At 43.8% G+C, this 23,266-nt stretch overlaps 1 protein-coding gene across 5 annotated transcripts; it reads left to right on the forward strand.

Moving 5' to 3' along the window:
* Positions 1-1,727: 1,727 nt before the first annotated feature.
* On the forward strand, positions 1,728-22,766 carry LOC106560256 (SLAIN motif-containing protein 2). 5 transcript variants are annotated; one of them, XM_082956919.1, is made up of 10 exons: positions 1,728-2,466; positions 4,993-5,135; positions 15,503-15,676; positions 15,843-16,028; positions 16,163-16,522; positions 16,751-16,900; positions 19,375-19,509; positions 20,130-20,168; positions 20,646-20,862; positions 20,994-22,766. In XM_082956919.1, the coding sequence occupies exons 1-10, from the start codon at positions 1,994-1,996 to the stop codon at positions 21,061-21,063; spliced, it is 1,947 nt and encodes a 648-aa protein (XP_082813045.1). In that variant the 5' UTR covers positions 1,728-1,993; the 3' UTR covers positions 21,064-22,766. The 5 variants fall into 5 exon arrangements, with proteins under 5 accessions (XP_082813045.1, XP_082813047.1, XP_082813048.1 ...); XM_082956921.1 differs by having other exon boundaries at positions 19,378-19,509; XM_082956922.1 differs by lacking the exon at positions 20,130-20,168.
* The last annotated feature ends 500 nt before the right edge of the window (positions 22,767-23,266 follow it).

Here is a 23,266-nt window from a genome sequence, read left to right on the forward strand (position 1 = left end):
TTATTAAAAGTAATGGGGTGATTGTAGTCTAATCGGGTGACATAACTGGGGAGGAAATCAAATGTTATTTGTCACATACGCCGAATACAACAGGTACAACCTTACTGTGAAATGCTTACTTATAAGCCCTTAACCAGAAACACAGTTTTAAGAAAATATTTACTAAATAAATAAAAAAAGTAACAAGGCTATATGCAGGGGGTACCAAGTCAGGTTTTTTTTGTTTCCCTTTATATAACTAGGCAAGTCAGTTAAGAACAAATTCTTATTTACAATGACAGCCTACCCTGGACGACACTGGGCCAATTGTGCCCTGCCGGACTCCAAATCACAGGCGGATGTGATACAGCCTGGAATCGAACCAGGGACTGTAGTGACACCTCTTGCACTGAGATGCAGTGCCTTAGACCTCTGCACCACTTGGGAGCCCAAGGGGTACAGGTTAGTCGAGGTAATTTGTACATGTCGGTAGGGGTAATGTGACTATGCATAGATAATAAACAGCGAGTAGCAGCAGTGTAAAAACAAGGGGGGGTTTGTCAATGCAAATAGTCTGGGTAGCCATTTGATTAATTGCTCAGCAGTCTTATGACTTGGGGGTAGAAGGTTTTAAGGAGCCTTTTGGACCTAGACTTGGCGCTCCTGTACTGCTTGCCATACGGTAGCAGAGAGAACAGTCTATGACTTGGGTGACTGGAGTTTTTGACAATATTTTGGGCCTGTCACCGCCTAGTATTTAGGTCCTGGATGGCAGGAAGTTTGGTCCCAGTGATGTACTGGGCTGTAAGCACTACCCTCTGTAGCTCCTTACGGTCGGATGCCGAGCCATTGCCATACCAGGTGGTGATGCAACCGGTCAGGATGCTCTCGATGGTGCATCTACAGAACTTCTTCAGGATCTGGGGACCCATGCCAAGTCTTTTCAGTCTCCTGAGGGGAAAAGGCGTTGTTGTGCACTCTTCACAACTTTCTTGGTATGTTTGGACCATGATAGTTTGTTTGTGATGTGGACACCAAGGAACTTGAAAGTCTCGTTCGGCTCTCCTTTTCCTGTAGTCCACGATCATCTCCTTTGTCTTGCTCACGTTGAGGGAGAGGTTGTTGTCCTGGCACCATACTGCCAGGTCTCTGACCTCCTCCCTATAGGCTGTCTCATCATTGTTGATGATCAGGCCTACATGTCGTCAGCAGACTTAATGATGGTGTTGGAGTCGTGCTTGGCCGGCAGTCGTGGGTGAACAGGGAGTAGAGGAGGGGACTAATGTAGTGTTGTTGGTCGGCTGGAGACATAGCTGTGCAAATCTGCTACATAGAGTAAGTATCTTTTTTTATTTGAATTCTCACTGATATGAAAGATAAGTACCATATGTTTTCCAAAACCGTAGAGCAAGCAATGACTATTGAAACGAGCGTCGGGGATTGGAGTTCACATGGTCCCACCGGTAAACAGTGCTTCTAGCTGAGAACCATTGGGATAAGGCAGAATGCCTTAATGCCTTGGGTTCTGGAGAGCAAAGTAAAACTGAATTCTAGATCCTTGATAAGCAACGTGTTAGCAGAAGTTAGCTGATACTTAGCAGCAGTTAGCTGAAACCACCATACTTTCATTGTACTGTATTTTAGCTCACACAATACTGTCCATTCAGTACAGTGTGCGGTATTATCGATACTGTAAACCCGAGCTTGGTTACGTGCTCGTTACCGATGTTTCACGTGATGACGTGACCTAGCCTTGCCTGTTGGTCTTTCATAGTTGGTGACGGGAACAGCGAAAATGGCCTCAACCCTGCCTGTCTGTATGAATATTTGGAGAAGATGACGACGATGAGCTCAATAACTTATTTGAACACCAAAGTGTCTTCAGTAAACACCTAAATATTGCTTACTGTGACTAACATATCGTGACCACCAGCGAAAAATAGGAAACGAAAGACCACACAGCAGCGGCATTTTTATTTTGTGTTGCTGGTGGTGGCGCTAACCGACGTTAGCTATGGAGGATATCAACTCAAACATCAACGCGGACTTGGAGGTGCGGAAGCTACAGGACTTGGTAAAGAAACTCGAACAACAAAACGAGCAGCTCCGTAGTCGGTCTTCGTCTGGAGCAGTGTCAGGGAACCATAGACCCCATAGTGCAGGATACGACTCTCGCTTATCAGCCGCCTCAGCGGCGGGGCTGGCCGGCTTCCCTGGGGTGGGGTTCGGCGGAACGGGGTATGGAGGGCTTTTGGAAAACTCCCGTTGTTTGAGCCCCAGACTGTCATATGATGGCATCAGTTTCAGGAGAGCATATGAGGGCGAGGGGGCATCGGCTGCCACCTCTTTTACTGGCACCAATTCCTATTTTACTGACGCAGGGGAAACACTGGGTTTTATGGATGAAGCAGAAACTTCTATATTGGATGAAGTAGAAATCCTCGATCTCGAAGACATGGATTGTCTTAACGAAGATCAAGACAGCTGGTGAGTGATACAACACGATTACACCATCTGCAATTCAAGTAGTTTGAGGGTTCTCGCACAGCACGCCCTAATGCATTTGGCTACCAGTCAACCAGTGTACCTGTACGCCCATATATGTGACACCTCAAAAGCCGAGCGCAGCTGTTCCAGACATTAGCTATCTACGATGACAACCGTCTGGGAGGGAAATAATCCTCGCTGAAATTGCAGCATAGGAATGGTCATGTTCTCAATACAATAATAGCCGGCCACAGCCACTGAGGTCATCACACACACTGCAGACAGATTGTCTGTCGTTCATTGTTGATTAGTGAGTGAGTGCGTGAGTGAGGGGTGGTGGTTGGAATGAAAATCAAATGGAAAGGGGATCACATGTGGGAACTGTCAAACCACCCCCTGCACTTGTCACATTACATACTCTTCAATATTATATTAGTGAAACTTGGCATTCATTGTTCTGTGGTTGTTGCTCCTGTGCTTTAATTCATCACAGCCCTTTATTATTAGGCCTTAATCATAACATTTGCATTTTAGCTGTCTTGTTTATTGTCAAATTATCACCCACAAAAACTAGTAGTCATCCGTTAAGTCTACAGTATATAGTGTCTTCAGCATAAGGGAAGTTCAGTTCATATGTTGGCCAGTTGCACTATTTTGGTGACATATGTTAGACAACTGTCATGGTAGTGGGAAGAGAGCAGTGTGCACAGTGAAATTGAAAGTTGTTTACCCAGCCAAAGCCTATGGGGAAAGTGCAAGAGCCACAACCATGGTTACCTTCTTTGTTAGAAGGATTCCCAATAATGACACACACCAGCCATAATTGTATGAAAAGAGGTTGAGAGAAAGTAATTGCCTACTAGACCCTATGTGATTTTGACAATGTTATAGTATCCAAATTGTTTTGACAGCCAAGCCACAGTTTCAACCACCACACGGAATTTCAGGATCATGTATTGTTTGTTGTGCATTTGTGGGTTATAGGGTAAGGGCCTTACACAGATTCACTTTTAGAAGTGTAGCCTAATCCTTGAAACTGGAGATGTTTGATTGGATTTGTGAGGCTGCACACATCTCACTGCTGATCCCAACTTGAGGAAATCCCTCAAACGGTTTTAGAGAGTTACAGGGAGATGAGACCTCACTGTAGAGCTGATGTGAAATAAGCCCTGTTTATAAATGAGATGTAGTTTTATTAGAGCCATAGTAAGCTTTAGCCTATAATGAGGACAGTCAGTGCCCAGCTCTCTCCTCCTCTCATTCTCTGAGAGATAGGCCCTTGTATGCCATGGTACGGTTTCAGGAATGTTATTTATTGGCATATAATGGGCCTCTTGATGGTAATGGGTTGTGCTTTAGGTCAAGAATCAGAGGAGTCCAGCTATAGAAAGGAAAGTCACTAATGATGGCCAGACTCTCTGGATCAGTAGAGACTGCTGAGGGGAGGACAGCTCATAATAATGTCTGGAATGGGGTGGAATGGAATGGTATCAAACACATGAAAACCATGTTTTTGATACCATTCCATTTACTCCATTCCAGCCATTATTATGAGCCATTCATTCCAACCCTCAGCAGCCTCCAATGGTCTGGATAGTAATTGTGAATGGGCCCTGGTAACCCCTAAAAACATGATCAGAGCAAAAGAGCCTTTCCCAAGCCTGGCTCAGTGTGTGAGTTTGCTATGTGAATGCATTGGATACAGAAACGTCTTCGACTACAGTTCAAGAAACTATATTTTCTATATTTGGATGAGGAAGAAGGACCTAGAAGTTTACTATGGCCTCTCTACCAGTTCCCTATTGCCCCGCTAACCCAATCCCCACACACACCTCTCCTCTGGCTGGTGATTAACACAAACACAGGATTACCCATAGTACTACTAACTGAGGACTTGCCAGTCCTGGTCATAGACTGACTCCCATAATCCCTGAATTAGCATCAGACAGGATTTGCAACGGTTTGACAACCGCACAGCACCACCCTGCTGTTACAGTTAGGATGATCCATCCATGCACGTTTACAGGATAATTAGGCTTATAAGCACTATGTAAAGGCATAGCCATGTGGATCCACAGCATTATTTAGGCCTAATGACTAGAGTAGGCCCAATAGGCCTATACATCTGGTTGAACTTTGATTCTTTAAATGTTATGGTGAAACCTCTGTGGCATACTTTTAGTTGCCTATAGAATGTACAAAATATGTAGACTTGGCCTACATCTTTCTAATAGTAGGCCTTGGTGTTTGTGTCCAGTGGTTATCCGAGTGCTTTTCTCTGTGGCTGAGACAGCACACAGTTGCTCACTCAGATTCCTCTTCCTGGTAGAGGCACTTTCTCTGTCAAAGTATAAGGCCTAAGTATCAGCCATAGCAACTGTGATGAGATATAGGCCTAAGCAGGTTATAACACTCACCAAACCTGTATCATCAACCATCATGTATTAGATAAGAGGATGTCTTGTATTTCGTGTGCGATGTCCATTGATTGTATGTGTGTTAAATGAATGTGTTGTGTTCCTTCAGGCTGTATGAGGCGAAGCTCAACAGCCCACTGCAGAAAGCCTTGAGTCCCATTGTGTGGTGTCGCCAGGCTCTGGACAATCCCAGTCCTGATATGGAGTCAGCCAAGCGCTCCCTCATCCACAGACTGGACGTCACCATGTCAGGTACTGTCACCATGCTTCTCTACTCCTTCCTCGTTCCTCTCCCCTCTCTTCTCCTCCTCTCTTCTTCCCTCTCTATCTCCTCTTTTCCACACAAGCATACACACATCTAGGACAAATATGCGTTTGTTTTGTAGTAGGCATATGTGCTGTATGAAAGTGTTTTCTGCATTATCATGGCCTGTATGAGTGTGTGTCTTTCTGTTTCCCTCTGCGTATTATGAGAGATTTTATTTATTTAACCTTTTATTTAACTAGGCGAGTCAGTTAATAACACATTTCTATTTACGATGACGGCGTACCCCGGCCAAACCCTAAAACAGACGATCCTGGGCCAATTGTGCGCCGCCCTATGGGATAATAATAGACAATCCCTTCAATCAGGACACCAAGGTGCCAAATACTCCCGGCTAAAGTGAGATAGGTTACATTTTTGGAGGTATGCTCATGTAACACCCATATTGTATTGAGCAATATTTTGCTGAAGATCGCTATCCCTAATCCTGTGTGTTCTGAGTAATGATCACTGATCAGGTGGCAATAGTAGTTACGCAACACCTAAGGCTGGCACAAATATCATATTCAACTTCATATTCAAGTAGATATAGTTTACCCAATAGCAGTTTTTCATTTTTACATGATGTGGGTAAAGTTGGTAATCATTGTATGAGCAGAACAGCACGGTCGGGAGGAGAAGCTTCATTTCCAAAAGTTGTCAGCGGTCACAGGGGTCACCAAAACTGTTTTGTATTCATTATGTCCTAGTTAATTTACAAAGATGCATTACAAGCTCAAAAAAATATTCAACTAAAATTAGAGTTATGACAAATAATCATTTCTCAAAATTCCATAATCGTTACAGCCCTAGAAACACTCCAGTCACACACCCCTAGGCGGACGGACAGACAGCATCCTCATGGGGTATCTGTCCTGTCATCCAGAGTCAACACCTGACCAGTTCTCACATCCCTTCCTGTGGATTTATGTGCATAGTACACTGAAGTTAAATTCAGACTATATCAGAAGAGACTGGGGCTCTGGTGGGTGACAACATACTAAATGGGTATTACTATTCACAGAAGCAATGGAGGGAGGGGGAGAATGGGTGGTGGTGATATCATCATACTAGGTTAGGAGAGGATTATGTCATCCATAAAGTATGGACATGACCTAATGCTTCAGTCACTGCCGTGCCCCCCATCTCTACCTCACTCCAAGGACAAAGGGAAGTTCTACAGATCAACTGGTTGACCCATTATTATTTAGGTGTGCGTTAACCAGCAGAAAACAGTAGTGCAGGCTATAGGGCTGCACCTAGGGGTTCCGAAGTGGATTCTCAATCCTTGTAACGCATGGTGATATTACTGCTGAGATAGCAAAACTATTTGTACGTTAAAGTAGCTTCCATTAGTTATGTATGTTTCAACCTCTGTGTTGAGAAATCGTGTTTTTACGGTCAGTTTCTGTTTCAAAGAGCACCACAACCTACACTAACCATGGGTCTTGCGGTCTTTATTGTCCTATCACAGAGCAGATACAAGTCACATGATCTGTTAGTGAGCACATGATGTGCCGCAAGGCTCAACTTCTCCGCTGTTTTGGTGCCCTGGCTACCACGCTGCAAACAGCGTGAAGCACACCCGTGCACATGCGCAGATACTGTGTGAGAGAGAAGTCTTGCACCAAACTCATCTCAATCTCTGCAGTGCTGCTCGTCACAACGTCGTTTTCTACCTTTAACAAGGGTTCACCCACCTGGTGACTGGGTTCTATCTGCCTATACCTGAGGGAAGAAGAGGTAGACAGCTGTCAGACATGACTGCACGTCAACCACATGACAAGCAGAGCGGGCCTAAGCGTGTACTATGCATCTTGTGTGGTTGTACTGTTTGTGGGCTCCTCAGCTCCTTTATGGCTGCTGGCTCCTTTCTACCACACCCCTCTCTCTTTCCCATGGCGTCGTGTGAGGATTGTGTTTGTTCTGGTGAAGGACCGAGCAGGGCATGGCGTCTGGCTCATGACTAATGTAATACACAGCTTGGTCGTGGATTTGGACCACATCATAAGATTATATTCAATGCTTTCTGGAAAATCCTTTCAGAGGTTTGAGCCTTCAATGTCCCTGTGAAATTCTGCAAAAGTAGATTCTGGTCGTTGTTATAACATTATACAACTGGAAGCATGGCCCAGAAAGGGACTACACTGCCAGTACCAGACCTGTCATGCTGGGCTATATTCAGAATGTAGCCCATGTAGAACTGTGCTTTGAAAACTGTCCACAGATTCAGTCCAGTTCTTCTCTACAGCAGAAAGTCAGTCCCTAACCCCAGGCTGATAGCTGGCCTATCCAGCCATGCTCGCCCTAACATGTAGTTTCAGTACTTAAGCTATAATGAATTGGATATCCCCGCCTTCTCTAGGTCATGTTCTTTCACTTGTTAATCTCTCTCCCCTGATTGTTTTTTCCTTTCTCTCCCTGAGCCACACAATTATGTTGCCTGCTCCTCATGTGAAATGCTAAGAGCTACAGTATGTGGACACCTGCTCTTTGAACATTCCAAAATCATGGGCATTAATATGGACTTGATTCCCCCCTTTGCTGCTGTAACAGCCTCCACTCTTCTAGGAAGACTTTCCTCTAGATGTTGGAACATTGCTGCATGGACTTGCTTACAAGAGCATTAGTGAGGTTGGCACTGATGTTGGGCGGTTAGGCCTCGCTCGCAGTTGCCGTTCCAATTCATCCCAAAGGCGTTCGATGGGGATGAGGTGGGGGCTCTGTGCAGGCCAGTCAAGTTCTTCCACACCAATCTCGATAAACCATTTCTGTATGGACCTTGCTTTGTGCAAGGGGGCATTGTCATGCTGAAACAGGAAAGGGCCTTCCCCAAACTGTTGCCACAAAGTGTTGGAAGCACAGAATTGTCTATAATGTCATTATATGCTGTAGTGTTAAGATTTCCCTTCACTGGAACTAAGGGACCTAGCCTGAACCATGAAAAACAGCCCCTCCTCCACCAAACTTGACAGTTGGTACTGCATTCGGGCAGGTAGCGTTCTCCTGGCATCCGCCAAACCCAGATTAGTCCTTTGGACAGCCAGATGGTGAAGCATGCATCACTCCAGAGAACGTGTTTCCACTGCTCGAGAGTCCAAAGGCGGAGAGCTTTACATCACTCCAACCGACACTTGGCATTGCGCATGGTGATCTTAGTCTTGTGTGCGGCTGCTCGGCCATGGAAACCCATTTCATGAAGCTCCCAACTAACAGTTATTGTGCTGCCATTGCTTCCAGAGGCAGTTTGGAACTCGGTAGTGAGTGTTGCAACTGAGGACAGACGATTTTCGCTACGCACTTAAGCTCTCGGCAGTCCTGTTCTGTGACCATGTGTGTCCTACCACTTCGCGGCTGAGACGTTTTTGCTCCTATATGTTTCCACTTCACAATAACAGTTGACTGGGGCAGATGTTGCAGGGCAGAAATTTGAGGAACTGAGTTGTTGGAAAGGTGTCATCACTATGATGCCACATTGAAAGTCACTGAGCTCTTCAGTTCGGGTCATTCTACTGATAATGTTTCTCTATGGAGATTGCATGGCTGTGTGCTCGATTTTATACACCTGTCAGCAACAGGTGTGGCTGAAATAGCCAAATCCACTCATTTGAATGGTTGTCCACCTACTTTTAGCCATGTAGTGTAGCTGTCCCAGTCCGTCTCAAGAACCTTTTCTTTTTCACTTTAAGGAGGCTTCAATGCAAAGTATTGTTTACATTTTCTTTGTCTAGCTTAGCTGTTTAATTATACCGAACAATCCTTTTTTTTCCTGTTGGTTACAGGCTTTATGTTGTCTAAGCTAATTCCAGTGGAAACTGGAGGTTCTGCAGTCAAACCATTAGCTGGGAAAGAGCTTTTATTACTGCTTGTCTCTTGGCTAAAAATGAATGGAAATAGTGGTTATTAGGGCTGGGAATTGCCAGGGACCTCACGATACTTCGCTATCAATTGCTATTCAATGTTCCAGACATGTTACCCACAATGTGTCTATTGCAGAGGGACAAGAGAGAGCCATGAGAAAATGTGTTTTGATCAGTCAGGGAAATTAAAGTGCTGAAAACAAATTGTTCTTAATCTTTTTAAATAGGGAGCCAATCTATGAAGGAAAAATTGAGTTGTGGTGCAAGTACAGCCAACTAGCACAAAAATAATATTGTGATATTGTCAAAAATATACGATATATTGTCAAAAATAATATCCCGACATGTAACTAGCGATTCCCGCCCCCCCATCATCACTAGTGGTTATACTCCTGAATAGGGTTGCACATTTTGGGGAATATTCACAGATGGAAACTTTCCATGAGAATTAACGGGAATATATGGGAATTAATATTAATACCATTTAAATGTAGATGTTTTTTGCATTGGATATATTTACCATATCATATGGAGACAGAAACATAAACCTTTTTACCTTATCATAAGTAGACATAATTGCAAATTATTAAATCCTTCCAATAGAAATGTAAAATGAACTTTAATTAAATGAGTTGACTCTTCACATGGGATGATTTCACTGAACAACAAAAGAAAAGGAATATTGAATGATCCATCACATCTCCCAATAACGTTTTCAACATACTTCTGTAAAATGATAGTCTAGAAACTAAAGCTTTGGTTGTCTTCCTGTCAGGCTTCCATGTCTTCTCCCTGGACCTCCTCAATGTCCCCCTCTTGAACATCAGACTCTGAGGCCTCATCTTCACTGTTACTTTCCAACCTTGTTGAGGATGGCTCGTTGTCAGGCTCAAAAAGCCCCAAATTGGCCCGGATGGCCACAAATTTGTCAACCCTTGTATTGGTCAGCCTGTTGTGTGCTTTGGTGTGTGTTCCCAAACAAGGACCAGTTGCGCTCTGAGGCGGCTGATGTTGGTGGGATTTAGAGTATGATGGAGGCAACAGGCGAAAGAGCCTCAGATCCACAAAGTCCCTTCCACCAGGTGGCTGATGAGATATGTTGGCACGACTGCCATATTGCATCTCCATGCCAAAGCCCTTACTTGGAAGTGTACATCGCCAGACTGCCAAGAACCTTGCCCTCATCCAGGCCAAGGTGGCGAGACACGGTGGTGATGACACCATAGGCCTTGTTGATCTCTGCACCAGACAGGATGCTCTTGCCAGCGTAATTGGGGTCCAACATGTACACTGCAGCGTGTATGGGCTTCAGGCAGAAGTCTTCACGCTTTTGATGTATTTCAGAACTGCAGTTTCCTCTGCTTGGCGCAACAGTGAAGTGGGCAGGGCAGTACGGATTTCTTCTCTTACATCTGCAAGCAGATTCTGAACATAAGATTGGATGGCATTGTCTTCCTCAATCCGTGCAGTGGGTACTGCTATAGGTTTCAGGCTGCTTACCACTCTCTCCCAAAATACATCATCCAGGAGGATCCTGTTGATGGTGCGGTCCATATCGGCAGACTGTGATATGGCCATTTTTTTGGAGACACTCCTTCCCCTCCCCAATGGGTGTTGCTGGGTAGCTTCAATGTGGTGCTCTTATTCTTCTCACTTTGCTTGGTGAGATAGATTGCTGCTATAACTTGATGACCCTTCACATACCTAACCATTTCCTTGGGTCTCTTGTAGAGTGTATCCATTGTTTTCAGTGCCACGATGTCCTTGAGGAGCAGATTCAATGCATGAGCAGCAAAACCAATGGGTGTGATGTGAGGTTAGGACTCCTCCACCTTAGACCAACCAGCCTTCATGTTCGCAGCATTGTTTGTCACCAGTGCAAATACCTTCTGTGGTCCAAGCTCATTGACGACTGCCTTCAGCTCATCTGCAATGTGGAGTCCTGTGTGTCTGTTGTCCCTTGTGTCTGTGCTCTTGTAGAATACTGGTTGAGGGGTGGAGATGATGTAGTTAATTATTCCTTGCCCACAAACATTCAACCAGCCATCAGAGATAATTGCAATACAGTCTGCTTTCTCTATGATTTGCTTGACCTTCACTTGAACTCTGTTGAACTCTGCATCCAGCAAATGAGTAGATAAATCATGTCTGCTTGGAGGGGTGCATGCTGGGCGAAGAACATTCAGAAATCTCTTCCAATACACATTGCCTGTGAGCATCAGAGGTGAACCAGTTGCAACCACAGCTCGAGCAAGACATTCATCAGCATTTCTCTGTCTATGTTCCTCCATTGAGTCAAAAAAACTTCTGATTCCAGGAGGACCATGAGCTGTTGCTATCGATAAGGTGTCTGATTCATCATTTTCACCTCGAATAGAAGTAGAGGGACTTTTGTCAGAGGTTGCTTGTTGTGAGCGCTGAGGGAACTTTATGCACTTGGCCAGATGATTCTGCATCTTTGTTGCATTCTTCACATACATTACCGTTCAAAAGTTTGGGGTCACTTAGTAATGTCCTTGTTTTTGAAAGAAAAGCACATTTTTATGTCCATTAAAATAACATAAAATTGATCAGAAATACAGTGTATACATTGTTAATGTCGTAAACGACTATTTTAGCTGGAAACTGCTTTTTTTTTTTTTTTTACATTCTTTATGGAATATCTACGTAGGCGTACAGAGGCCCATTATCAGCAACCATCACTCCGGTGTTCCAATGGCACGTTGTGTTAGCTAATTCAAGTTTATAATTTTAAAAGGATAATTTATCCCTTTTGCAAAACACCAGTAACTCTGCCTAGAAGGCCAGCATCCCGGAGTCGCCTCTTCACTGTTGACATTGAGACTGGTGTTTTGCGGGTACTATTTAATGAAGCTGCCAGTTGAGGACTTGTGAGGCGTCTGTTCCTCAAACTGGACACTAATGTACTTGTCCTCTTGCTCAGTTGTGCACCGGGGCCTCCCACTCCTCTTTCTAACCTGGTTAGAGCCAGTTTGCGCTGTTCTGTGAAGGGAGTAGTACACAGCGTTGTACGAGATCTTCAATTTCTTGGCAAGTTCTCGCATGGAATAGACTGACGAGTTTCAGAAGAAAGTTCTTTGTTTCATTTTGAGCCTGTAATCGAACCCACAAATGCTGACGCTCCAGATACTCAACTAGTCTAAAGATGGACAGTTTTATTGCTTCTTTAATCAGGACAACAGTTTTCAGCTGTGCTAACATAATTGCAAAAGGGTTTTCTAATGATCAATAAGCCTTTTTAAAATTATGAACTTGGATTAGCTAACACAACGTGCCATTGGAACACAGGAGTGATGGTTGCCGATAATGGGCCTCTGTACGCCTATGCAGAGCTGTGGACTCGAGTCACATGACTTGGACTCGAATCAGACTCGAGTCACAAATATGATGACTTGCAACTCGACTTTAACACCAATGACACCGATGATGTAGATATTCCATAAAACATCTGATGTTTCCAGCTACAATAGTCATTTACAACATTAACAATGTCTACACTGTATTTCTGATCGATTTTATGTTAATGGACAAAAAATGTACTTTTCTTTCAAAAACAAGGACATTTCTAAGTGACCCCAAGCTTTTGAACGGTAGTGTATGATTTGACACAGTATTTGCAAATGTACACAGCTTTTCCTTCTACATTAGCTGCAGTGAAATGTCTCCACACATCAGGTAGTGCCCGTGGCATTTTCCTGTAAAGATTAGGAAGTAAGTGTAAAAAAAAAATATATATATATATATATATATATACACACTTTTTTTCAGCAGTGTAGTTAGATTGAACAACTCCTTTTGTAAGATAAATGTTTTAAAATGAAACGTGTATGGAAACAGGTGAATTAACACTCCTCAGTTATCAGGGTCAAGCAAGTTAAAAAGGATAAAGTAATCCTTCTAACCCCCCCCCCCCCTTAAAAGATTTAGATGCACTATTGTAAAGTGGTTGTTCCACTGGATATCATAAGGTGAATGCACCATTTTGTAAGTCGCTCTGGATAAGAGCGTCTGCTAAATGACTTAAATGTAAATGTAAATGTAAGTTAAAACCCACATGGTAGCAAAAACTAACTAGCAGAAATTGTTAGAAATGACTTAAACACACTTCGCTGTAGGCTACTATTTACTAGTTAACAAATGTCATATAAAATGTATTCACCCCACCCAGTATTGTAATCAACTTACCAGAAAGCATGTAGTCCTTGGCCCAGACAGTGTAATAGTGTGGGCTCAATAGCATCTCATTAGTGTGCAAGATCTTGAGAATCAGCTGTACATGTGATGGAAGAATGCACTGTGCATGCAGAGGGTTGCAATTCCATTGAATTGGGGATAGTTTAACCAAAATATGCCACAAGACTTAGAATTGCCTTACGTGTATCCCCCCCCCCCCAAAAAAAACAACTTAATTTTGTTTTTTATTTAAGCAAAATTCCCGGCCTTAACTTCCCATGGAAAGTTTCTGACCCTTTGCAACCCTACTCCTTAGTAGCTTTCCTGCATTTCCTCAACTTAGTAGTGTTATGGGATGGTTTTAGCATGGAGGAAGCAAGTGTTAAATGTTGATTAAGCACCTCTGTATGACAGGTATATAAATGTTAACCATTATTTAGGTTTCTGGGATATTTTTTTTTTTTTTTTTTTGCATGGTTTGTTTTAGTACAGTATTTTAGGACAACACTATTTTAATTTGTCCCAGTGCTGCAGATCCCTGCTGAGAGGGAGCCAGCAGTCTGACTGTCTGTTACTCCTACTGATTTACTGTTCCATCTAATCCCCTCCTAGCTCTTAACTCATTCACCCCTGCCTAGCCTGGCACCATTGGATACATGGGGAACAGCTCTGAATGCATCCTCTGAAACTCTGTCCTTGTGGTTTGTAGCTGCAGTAATCTCCCCTTTGGGACCACCAGAGGTTGACCTCAACAATGCGTTGCCAGGGGTTGTGTTCTGGGTCACAGATGACACAGACCCATGGAGGTGCAACTCAGAGGCTGGTAGCTCACTGTGTTAGATCCTTATCAGCTCTCTCGGACTGAGGACCTGTATCCTGTAGGCCTATAGGTATACTGTTGATCATAACACAACATATCTCAGCTATAACTAGCTCTATCAGCACTAGGAGTTTGGACATAATCTGTACTACAGACACGTTTGTCTCTGTTGAGGTCACTGTTTTAGATATGTTAGACACTTATGACCTTATCTGCGAATCCACAGAGGACAAAGTGATCAAGAAGTGTGTAAGTCTGCAGAAGAGTACTTGTGTCCCTGGTTAAGGCCTAAGTGTGCAGGTGGTTCTGGGGTTGTGGCATGTTGTTGTGATCCTAGTATTCCTCAGTGGCTGATCTCTAAGGAAGTGAGTGAGTTGAGTGGACATGTTATTTTGAGAGAGAGGGTAAGAGAGCGATGGAGAGAATGTGTTGCGTGTTCTACGTTGCGCTGCATGTGCTCACTGCTCATTGTTTGTCTGTATTGTAAGTGTTTTTAAAAATTAGCCGGCTGGCTAAAACTGGCACTTTTACTGAAACGTTGATTATTGTGCACTGTCCCTGTCAAAATAAACTCAAACAGAAAGGAGAGCGAGTTGATCATTAAAGGCTACTTTCCAGTCACCACCCAGCTGTGTAAACACATCTAGACAGGGGAAGAAGGGAGAGAGAGTGATGAGCAAACGAGTGGCTCTGGAGATTGGAGTGTATGCAGCACTGCGGGCTGAGCCGAGTGGGGCTGCAGTACAACAGTCAACAACAGTAATGGCTATTGGCTAATGCGTTGTATCTCTGTCAGAGCAGCCAGCCAGCCAGCCAGCCAGCCAGGCCTGGTCTAATGACTCAGCTAAGGGAGGGTCCATGGTGAGTCTGCCTCCCTGGGACTGACTGACTGACTGGTTGAATAGAGTCTCTGTGGAGAGCTGGATAGATATCACAGTGCTGCTCTCACTGTGTATTACTGAGTTGAATAGGCCGTATTGTTAACTCTTTCTCCAGTCCGTCATAAAGACGCCCACGCCTGCCATGTGTTTTAAGTGACTCTAGAATATGCACCACTGTCAACACACTACAGAGGAGAGGACTCAGAACATGTGTGTGACTGTGTACTGTGCACATTAGTGTTTGTGTCAGTGGTTGGTATAATGCAGCTTGTGAGGGGGCAACCGGTAATGACTTCCCATGTAAGATATTATCTCAGTGAATGATTGGTTATTACGATGTAGCTTGATGGCTGTACAACAGTCCCTTATGTGATGAAGATATAGGCTTTATCACAGTATGTTTATGGCAATTCTTATTTATGTATTATTTCCATTGTATTTGTGAGACATTCTAATGCACTGTTTGGTGCCTAGTAACATAAGCATTTTGCTGCACCAGCCATAACACCTGAAAATTGGTGCACTTGACCAATAAACTTTTATTTGAATTCTCTCCACAGCAAACAAGCGTAGGAGCCTGTATGGAAGTCCCTACAGTCCGCAGGTGAACTACGGAAGCCCATACTGCACAAACACAGCTAACAGCCCCTACAGCAGTGGCTTCAACTCCCCCTCCTCCACCCCCAGCAGGGTGCCCATCGTCAGACAGCAGCTGATGCCACCCGTCAACCAGGGTACTGTACACTGGCATATAAAGCCTGTCTTTAACTCTCCTTCTGTGGCCCTCTCTCTTCTTCTTTATGTTAAAACATAAACTTTAGTTGACAGCTTGGTTTAGACCTACAGGTGTGTGTGTGTGTGTTGGACCAGTATGAACACCTAATATGTGTGTCCCAGCAGCTCACCAGCAGCAGCGTGGTGGCTCAGTAGAGAGAGAAAGGAACCCCCCGGCGGTCAGCCCTCAGTCTTCAATAGACAGTGAGCTGAGCACCTCAGAGATGGACGAGGACTCTGTAGGATCCTCCACCACATACAAGCTCAACGATGTCACTGATGTCCAAATCCTGGCTCGCATGCAGGAGGAGAGTACGTACCATCTTCTAACTCTGTCTGTTTGTCCGGGGAAAACATTTCCCCACCTGTCAGAGATGCTGTGTGTTTATACTGTCTTTCTCAGTACACACTACGAGCGATGTATGTCTAACCGTCTGTGTTTCCAGGTCTTCGGCAGGACTATGCCACAGCGTCCAGACGAAGCTCTGGTTCGTCCTGCCACTCTCTGAGACGCAGCACCTTCAGTGACCAGGAGCTGGACGCCCACAGTCTAGAGGACGATGAGGAGGCCGTACACCCCGCCTTCCACATCCCCTCAAACCGCTTTTCCCCCTCCCCCAGACACTCCCCTCACGCCTCCCCTAGAAACTCCCCCCGCTCCCGCTCCCCCGCACGCTCCCTGGAGTACAGCCACCCCCACAGCCGAGGCTCCCCGCAGCCAATCATCAGCCGGCTGCAAGCACCACGTCACTCCCTGCAAAGCCACACCCCCCAAGACCTGCAGACCAACGTGGTGAAGAACGAAGGTAAGGAGACACTGGTTCACTACACCTCAGGACTCCTTCCTGAGGATTGAGAGACTAGAGGGGAAATGGTTTTGTTCATAGTTATCTGAAGGACAAATTACATGATTCAATTATATATTCTGATTCAAATTAGGACCACTGCTGGTCAAAGGTCATGTGTAACTCTGGGCCATTGCGTAGTTGTCCAGTCCTGTTTTCAGTTGTTTTCCTTTGTTGTGTTATTTGTAGAGAAGCTGAGGCGGAGTCTTCCTAACTTGACCCGCTCCAACGTGGCCCAGCAGGGCCCAGAGCCCGTGAGGAACAGCAGGAGCTTTGAGTCCAACCTGCAAGTGCCAAACGGAGGCTCACCCAGACACCAGGCAGTCAGTCAGTCAGCCAGTGAGTACTAAACACACATACACAATGTTTATCATTTCGCGTGTTCACTCGGTAATAGCAATCTGAGACAGTCTGTCATTTTCATATTATTCTCTCTTGTATATTGACATAACTTTTGTTTCTCAAGCATATTCAACATCAGTAATGTTATGAAAGGAATAATGTGTAGTGTTGTAGTTTGGTGATGTTGTAGCTAGTCAGTGTGTGAGTGGGTATACCATACATCCCTCTCGCTCCCCCTTATTAAACCTCTTGCTTTGTACTGTCTTGGCTTTGATGGTTTGGGATTCTCTCTCCTTTTGATTCATTTCACTATTTGAATAATTTTTCCTTCCGTGCACTCTTCTCCTTTTTATCCAAATCAATTAGAATCCAAATTTAAAAGTAGATTATTGTGAGGATTTAGAATGCAGAGAGAACTGAATAAAACACTGAATGTTATTTTGATATCACCACCAACTGAATTCTCATAGTTAAAATCTCTTACTGCCTAATCGCACCTACTCATTCAAGGGTTTTTCTTCATTTTTAATGTTTTCTACATTGTAGAATAATAGTGAAGATATCAAAACTATGAAATAACATATGGAATCATGTAGTAACCAAAAGTGTTAAACAAATCAAAATATATTTGAGATTCTTCAAAGTAGTCACCCTTTGCCTTGATGACAGCTTTGCACACTCTTGGCATTCTCTCAACCAGCTTCACCTGGAATGCTTTTCCAACAGTCTTGAAGGAGTTTCCACATATGCTGAACCCTTGTTGGCTGTTTTTCCTTCACTCTGCGTTCCAAACCATCCCAAGTGGGTTGAGGTCGGGTGATTGTGGAGGCCAGATCATCTGATGCAGGACTCATCACTCTCCTTCTTGGTCAAATAGCCCTCACACAGCCTGGAGGTGTGTTGGGTTACTGTCCTGTTGAAAAACAAATTATAGTTCCACTAAGCGCTAACTAGATGGTTGGCGTATCGCTGCAGAATGCTGTGGTAGCCATGCTGGTTAAGTATGCCTTGAATTCTAAATAAATCAGACAGTGTCACCAGCAAAGCACCATCACACCTCCTCCTCCTCCATGCATCACGATGGGAACCACACATGCGGAGATCATCCGTTTACCTACTCTGTGTCTCACAAAGACACGGCGGTTGGAATCAAAAATCTCAAATTCGGACTCATCAAACCAAAGGACAGATTTCCACCCATATAATGTCCATTGCTCGTGTTTCTTGGCCCAAGCACATTTCTTCTTATTATTGGTGTCCTTTAGTAGTGGTTTCTTTGCAGGAATTCGACCATGAAGGCCTGATTCACACAGTCTACTCTGAACAGTTGATGTTGAGATGTGTCTGTTACTTTAAGTCTGTGTAATTTCGGAGGCTGGTAACTCTAATGAACTTATCCTCTGCAGCAGAGGTAACTCTGGGTCTTCCTTTTCTGTGGCGGTCCTCATGAGAGCCAGTTTCATCATAGAGCTTGATGTTTTTTTTTGCGACCTGAAATTTTTCGGATTGACTGACCTTTATGTCTTAAAGTAAGACTGTCTTTTACCAAATAGGGCGATCTTCTGTATACCACCCCTACCTTGTCACAACACAACTGATTGGCTCAAATGCATTAAGAAGGAAGGAAATTCCACCAATTAACTTTTAATTAACACACCTGTTAATTGAAATATATTCCAGGTGACTACCTCATGATGCTGGTTGAGAGAATGCCAAGAGTGTGCAAAGCTGTCAAAGGCAAAGGGTGGCTACTTTGAAGAATCTCAAATATAAAATATATTTTGATTTGTTGAACAATTTTTTTGGTTACTACATGATTCCATTTGTGTCATTTCATAGTTTGTCTTCACTATTATTCTACAATGTAGAAAATAGTAAAAAATAAATAAACTCTTGAATGAGTGGGTGTGTCCAAACCTTTGACTTGAACTATATGTGCAATATACATATGTTCTGTACTATCCTGTACTATATCACTGTTGTATTGTTTCGCTCTTGACACTGGCTGATAATAGGGGTCATCTCCTTTACCTTTCAGGGCTTCTTCTGGTTGTGGTGTGCATTGACATCACTATCCCTGCCTCTCTATCTGACTGCAGAGCATGTGCTGCCTTTCACCCACCCCTCTCTTTCTGCTGAGGCACTGGCTGTGGTTTGGCCTAGTGTTGGCCCAGCTTTACTCTGGCAGTACTTTACCCCTGGCAGTCTCTCTGGACTGTGAATGTCTGACTGCAGCACCCCCTAGTGTTTCAGGCTGCTATTATACCTTTGCCTGAGAATGACACTCACTAAGCCAGGCTTGGCTGATTTTTACAGTGGCTGAACTGCCTCACTGACACACCCCTCCTTCCTCTTTGGCTGCCTGGCTCAACTCTATCATCTCCTTTCCCTGGTCCAGTAACCGTAACAGTACAGCAGGTCAGAGTAAGGGCTGACTCTCTCTCCCCAACTGTCATCTCCATTTCTCCCAGTAGCCCAGCACTCCTCCACTCCACTCCACTCCCGGTACTCGACTCCCCCTCGCTCCTCCCAAACAGGAATTCCCCCTCGATCCTTACAGTCCCCGAAACCCAAACAGCACCTCCAAAGCCCTTCTTCTCTGCGAGGTAAAAGTCTGCCAATGCCTGGAATCATTCACCTTACGAGTTAAGGTTCCTATATACTCACACATCCTCAGTAATACACACGACCACATTCTTTACCAAACGTAAAGCATTTTGTGTTTTACTGTGACTGGTTGGCTGTGTGCCTGCCTGTGTGACGTACCTGCATGCACTCGACCAAATATAAAGTGCCAGAAAATTTTCCAGCCAAGTAATTGTTTTCTGGGATGGTCAGGTAGGCAGCTTCTGGTCGGGAGTGTGGTCTTGAAAGTTTGAGTGTCTCCATGGTGTTGCTGGGTCTTGTCTGGAACAGATAACTCTTATCTCCCCTACTGGTGATGGGGAGAACCTGCTGGAATGCCTTTGGGCTCACAGACCTCAAGGCTGTTTCTGATCATATCAGTTTCTGATGGCACTGCTGATGTGGTTGACCACACTGCAGTCACTCCCGAACTCTTCTTGGTAATGGTTGTGGATTGGTTTGTATTAGTAGTTAGTATGTGATAGTATAGGCTCTAGAAGACTTCTTAGTCCAGAGATCTTTTTCCATCCATGTCATCTATTGCACTTTCTCCTGCTGTTCTGAATGAAGTCAAATCTCTCCTGTCTTCATCTTTGTTTAGTCCATCTTTCCTGTTGCTTTGGAGAAGAAGGTGATTTCAGTGAGTATTCACTGATCATGCTCCCAACTTTTATATATTGTGTTTGTGGTTTCATGATGTCTTAATGTTGTGGCATTATCTGTAGCCTCCCTATCACTGGAGGGCATGTGCTCATCCATCCTACACATCAACTATAGTGGGACTATGTAGTCTGTGTAAATACTTAATACAAGGCCTCTTATCTTCAGTCATCGTTTCCTTTTCCTTGGTTTCATGGGTCTTGTAATTTAATGCAAAATTCCATTATCAAATTATTTAAAGAATTCTTCTGAATGCATATTAGGTAATAGTCTACATATGTTATTTTTCATACATATTGTTTTTGTATCATATGTGCCTCAGATCATTGTTGTTAATTGCTCAGTGGTGAAACACTGAGTGATGTAGATCTCTGTTGTGTGTGTAGTGAAGTGTCATCCTCTATTCCATCTGTTCATAATATAGTGTACTGTACTGACCCGTCTCCTGCTCATCCAGTCCCTTCTCCCAGTAAGCTGCGAACCCCGGCCACTCCGTCTCCCCTGGCCCTGAGGCAACCTGTGAAGGCCACGTCTACCCCTGGCTCTGGAGCCTCCACCCCCACACGCTCCCTGGGCCCAGCACGCAGCGGCCTGCCCCGGCCCAGTGCAGGAGGGGGGGGGGGAGGCGGCGGCATCCCTGTGCCTCGCAGCAAACTGGCCCAGCCAGTACGCAGGTAGGTACACACATTACACACAGCTTCAAGGCAAGTGTAGTTGTCAGTTGATTGCAGGTGTATCAGACCTTTTTAGTCTTGCCTAATGCCTCACAGAACTAATCTGTTTCTCTGGTTCTTCTCTTCCTCAGGTCTCTACCTGCCCCTCGGACCTACAATGGCGGAAGGGAAGGAGATAACTGGAGGGAGGGTTGCTACTGAGGCTGGCCTGGTCAGCATGGGGCACTGTGTGGCCCTCTGATCAGCACAAAGAGGCAGACCAACATTACAATGCGGCACTTTATCAACCAAGATTACTTTTACCATGAATAAACTATAACAAAGACAAAGTCAAATTCGTCTTTCGTCTTACTATCATGAGGAACATGATCTGAACAGCTGAAGCAGCGTGGAGAGGATCTGTGTGGAGAGGATCTGTGTGGAGAGGATCTGAAGGGGCCAGGCAGGGCTGGGAGGCAGAAGCCTAGAGAGAATGCCAAAGAAACCAGCTGAGCTCCAGCATCCCAGTGCCACCAGAGGGCACTCTCATCTGCCTCAGTGTGTCTGTTCAGCAATCAGTCAATAAGTCTTCACAAAATGCTTCTCTCACTCTCTATTTTTTCACCTCCCTCAGGTTGAAGTGTTTGTACACATTTCTCTTTTTGCAGTCTGTTCTCAACAGATGCCTTTGTCAGAGATCTCTATGATGATGATGATGCTGTGCAGGTAAAATGTTCCCTTAATGTTAAAGAATTGTGAACATTTTACAAAGTCTTGTCAAAAATCAGTTTTTTCCTCTTGTGAATGAACTAGAATGTATTGAAATGTTTGACATTATTTATTCAAATCATTATTTAAAGAGTTCATTTTCCAAATATCCATATTCAGTATTTGTTTTCTATTGATTTGAATATTTTTTTTATTATTATTATTTGAAAAAAAATTCAAAACCTCTACTGCAAAGCTAATTCTCCAAAGTATTTTTAGATGGTTTCATAACAGGATATTTGAGTGTTGATGTTTTTATGTTGAGAACACAGGTGACTGGTAGAAACAGGCCAAAGCCCCATCCCAGACCTAACCATAACTATGGTTTAACCTGTATCGACTATCACATCTGTTTCAGGGCTGGCTAGTGATGTTGAACTGCGCCAGTCAATAGCAGTAGTCACAATCTCAATCCAGATCTACTTCTGGTTTGGTTAGTTAATTCTATTGCTTTCCACCATTAGATTAATATGTCATTGCAAGTAAAATATATCAAATCCAACCCTTGTAGCCATGAGACCTGAGCATGCAGCAAAGGCTTGATGTAGTTCATTTAAAACCTGCAACAATATTGTCAGTGTATGTTATGTCAAGATGGAATCAATGATCCTAATATCGTAAATAAAACTATAATGGAAAAGTTCAATAGGTTAGTGGCCATTGCCATTGTGCTTTAAAATAAATCAGGAGTGCTGAGATTCATAGGGATGGTATTAGTGTGCCATAAATTAATGAACTAGTGCCTATTATTTTGAATGTGCTTTTTATCTGTTCATTTATCCTCACGTGCCAGTGTCATGGTTTGCCAATATAATTTGTCTTTGCATTTCTGCTTGATTTTGTTTAGGCTAATATACTTTTGTTAATTTTGTAATTGTATCAACAATACATTTATACTTGCTTTTGGAAAAAGTATATGCGCCTTGATATTTATAACTAATTACTCTCATTCTTTAAATGAAACTATTTAAGAGCGAGGTGCCTCTGTATGTCAAGGTTTGGATTTAGTGGAACGCTTGGGCTATATTTGCGAAGACATGCCACACCATTTTGTGTGATTTGTTTTTTCATAATGATTTTTATTTTTTTAACCCACCTACATGACATTCAGTTTCCCTGTGTAAACTCACATTTCAAGTAAAAAAAGTTGAAACTGTTCTTGTCTATTGTGTCATGATGAATAGGGCCATTTTATTATGGTTGGGGCCAATTTCATCCAAACTCTTGTCAATTTCAGGGCATTCATTGAAATGCAATTCATAAAGTCTTCCATAGTGTTTCAGTTAATTTCCTGCTCCTGACGGGTCCTGCATTGATGTACCATATAAATATATGCGTAAAAGATGCTGCTTTCTCATTGATGTGATTTATCAGCTGTTGTGGCAACAAATAATCCATTGTCCCCCCCTCATAAGGCATCTCGTTGCTCTACCAATCCATTAGGCTTGGGGAGAAAGTGCTCCTGTCTGGGTTTTAGGGATTGATTTGGCCAGGAAAGATGGTCCTCTCCAACCTGGAAAGCTGTCATTTAGGGTCCGATTCAGACGTAGAAAATGTACACCTTTCTTAAGCACGTCTCAGTAGTTGGTATTCAGACTTAGCTTATGCATGTGCTTTGCAGGTGTGGTTCCCTTGGAGTTTACCGTGTCCGGAAACG

Source organism: Salmo salar, chromosome 10 (assembly GCF_965601325.2).
Source record: "Salmo salar chromosome 10, fSalSal1, whole genome shotgun sequence".
Lineage (NCBI taxonomy): Eukaryota > Metazoa > Chordata > Actinopteri > Salmoniformes > Salmonidae > Salmo > Salmo salar.

What these genes read in the sequence shown, in the direction of transcription:
- LOC106560256 (XM_082956919.1), top strand. Translation starts at nt 1,994, where the DNA reads ATGGAGGATATCAACTCAAACATCAACGCGGACTTGGAGGTGCGGAAG. An exon ending in GATGCCACCCGTCAACCAGG is followed by an intron (nt 15,677 to 15,842) that starts GTACTGTACACT and finishes GTGTCCCAGCAG; the next exon opens with CTCACCAGCAGCAGCGTGGT. An exon ending in AAGCCCTTCTTCTCTGCGAG is followed by an intron (nt 19,510 to 20,129) that starts GTAAAAGTCTGC and finishes ATCTTTGTTTAG; the next exon opens with TCCATCTTTCCTGTTGCTTT.